Source organism: Acyrthosiphon pisum, unplaced genomic scaffold (assembly GCF_005508785.2).
Source record: "Acyrthosiphon pisum isolate AL4f unplaced genomic scaffold, pea_aphid_22Mar2018_4r6ur Scaffold_14089;HRSCAF=14734, whole genome shotgun sequence".
Lineage (NCBI taxonomy): Eukaryota > Metazoa > Arthropoda > Insecta > Hemiptera > Aphididae > Acyrthosiphon > Acyrthosiphon pisum.
The window spans coordinates 1-1,208 of record NW_021762758.1 but is presented as its reverse complement, the minus strand read 5'-3'; the positions used below and the strand labels follow the sequence as shown (position 1 = coordinate 1,208).

The 1,208-nt window shown below is 30.0% G+C and overlaps 1 protein-coding gene across 1 annotated transcript; it reads right to left on the bottom strand.

Annotated features, from left to right (window-relative positions):
- Positions 1-683: 683 nt before the first annotated feature.
- Positions 684-1,168, bottom strand: LOC100570250 (lysophospholipid acyltransferase 7). Its single transcript, XM_003248869.3, has 2 exons — positions 959-1,168; positions 684-870 (listed from the first exon to the last, which is right to left on the bottom strand). Exons 1-2 carry the CDS (start codon positions 1,114-1,116, stop codon positions 699-701), a joined length of 330 nt encoding a protein of 109 aa, XP_003248917.3. The 5' UTR covers positions 1,117-1,168; the 3' UTR covers positions 684-698.
- Positions 1,169-1,208: the final 40 nt, after the last annotated feature.

The window sequence follows — 1,208 nt, the reverse complement described above, 5'->3', positions numbered from 1 at the left end:
AAATAGTGAACAATCATAATTTTTTAAGTGCAATTTTTACTGATAACGGAGTGCACGGGTCAGCTTGGTATGAATGTTTGGGTGTAGATTAGACCTCTGGAAAGAAGGTAGATTAATTTAATAAGGACTAAATTTGGTTTTTTTTATTCATTAGATTTTAGTACGGTTAGGTTAGATTAGGATTTTGTATTAATTGATTATATTAATCCACCGTAGGTGGAATTAAGTAAAAATGACAAACTTTGTATAACTTTGATACTTTAGAGTTAAATCATACACTTACGTACAAACAGCACGGGGTCTGCGATCTACCGCAGGTAGATTGCCTACCTGATAATATAATGCTGCGAACCAGAATTTTTATTCCGGGTCACGGAAAAGTTAAGATAAGTTTTGAACACCATACACCGATTATTAATAACGAATTGAACAAAGTTTGAGTCATATAGAGTTGGTACCTACAATTAACTGCCAACGAAGTGCACGAGATCAGCTATTTTTGATAAAAATATATTTATCATTATTACCGCTAGAAACATTTCAATACGTTTTCATTAACCATTTTTTATATTTACTTGCCGATCACATTAAACGATAAAATTTGAATAAAAAATTATACATATCAACGTCCGGAGGCAAAATAAACAACCAATCACGGGCGAAGCTGTGACGGGTCGTCTAGTATAATATAAATATAATTACCTAAGTTTTTTAACAGGAATTCTTCTATACACATATTCAGCAATCCAATACTGTATTGTCATATTCCAAATTCTCGTAGCTCCGCGTACTGTAGAAACAGTTTCTACTTTCATAATATCAATACTTTCAATACAATCAAAATTATAAACCTCTTCTTTAATAGAATATCTATGAATATTACAAATAGCAAAACGTTTAAAAAATTCAAGTATAAAAATCAATACATATTTATTATTTGTATAAAAAAAAAACATACTCTGTTTCTAATGATTCAAAATTTCTAGTTGGACCACTTCCAGACTGTGGATCTGTCACTTCAGGATAAGCACCCATTCCAGAAGCTATACAAATAAGCTCAGAGAAAATAAAGCCCAAATATAATCTTGTGCGAAAAATAAAAAATGAAGAGTACATATACCACAATCTGTATGATAATGATGTTGATGTATAAAAAGAGTCATTCTTGAATTCCTAAAATATTTTAAATTTATACATAATTACAATTG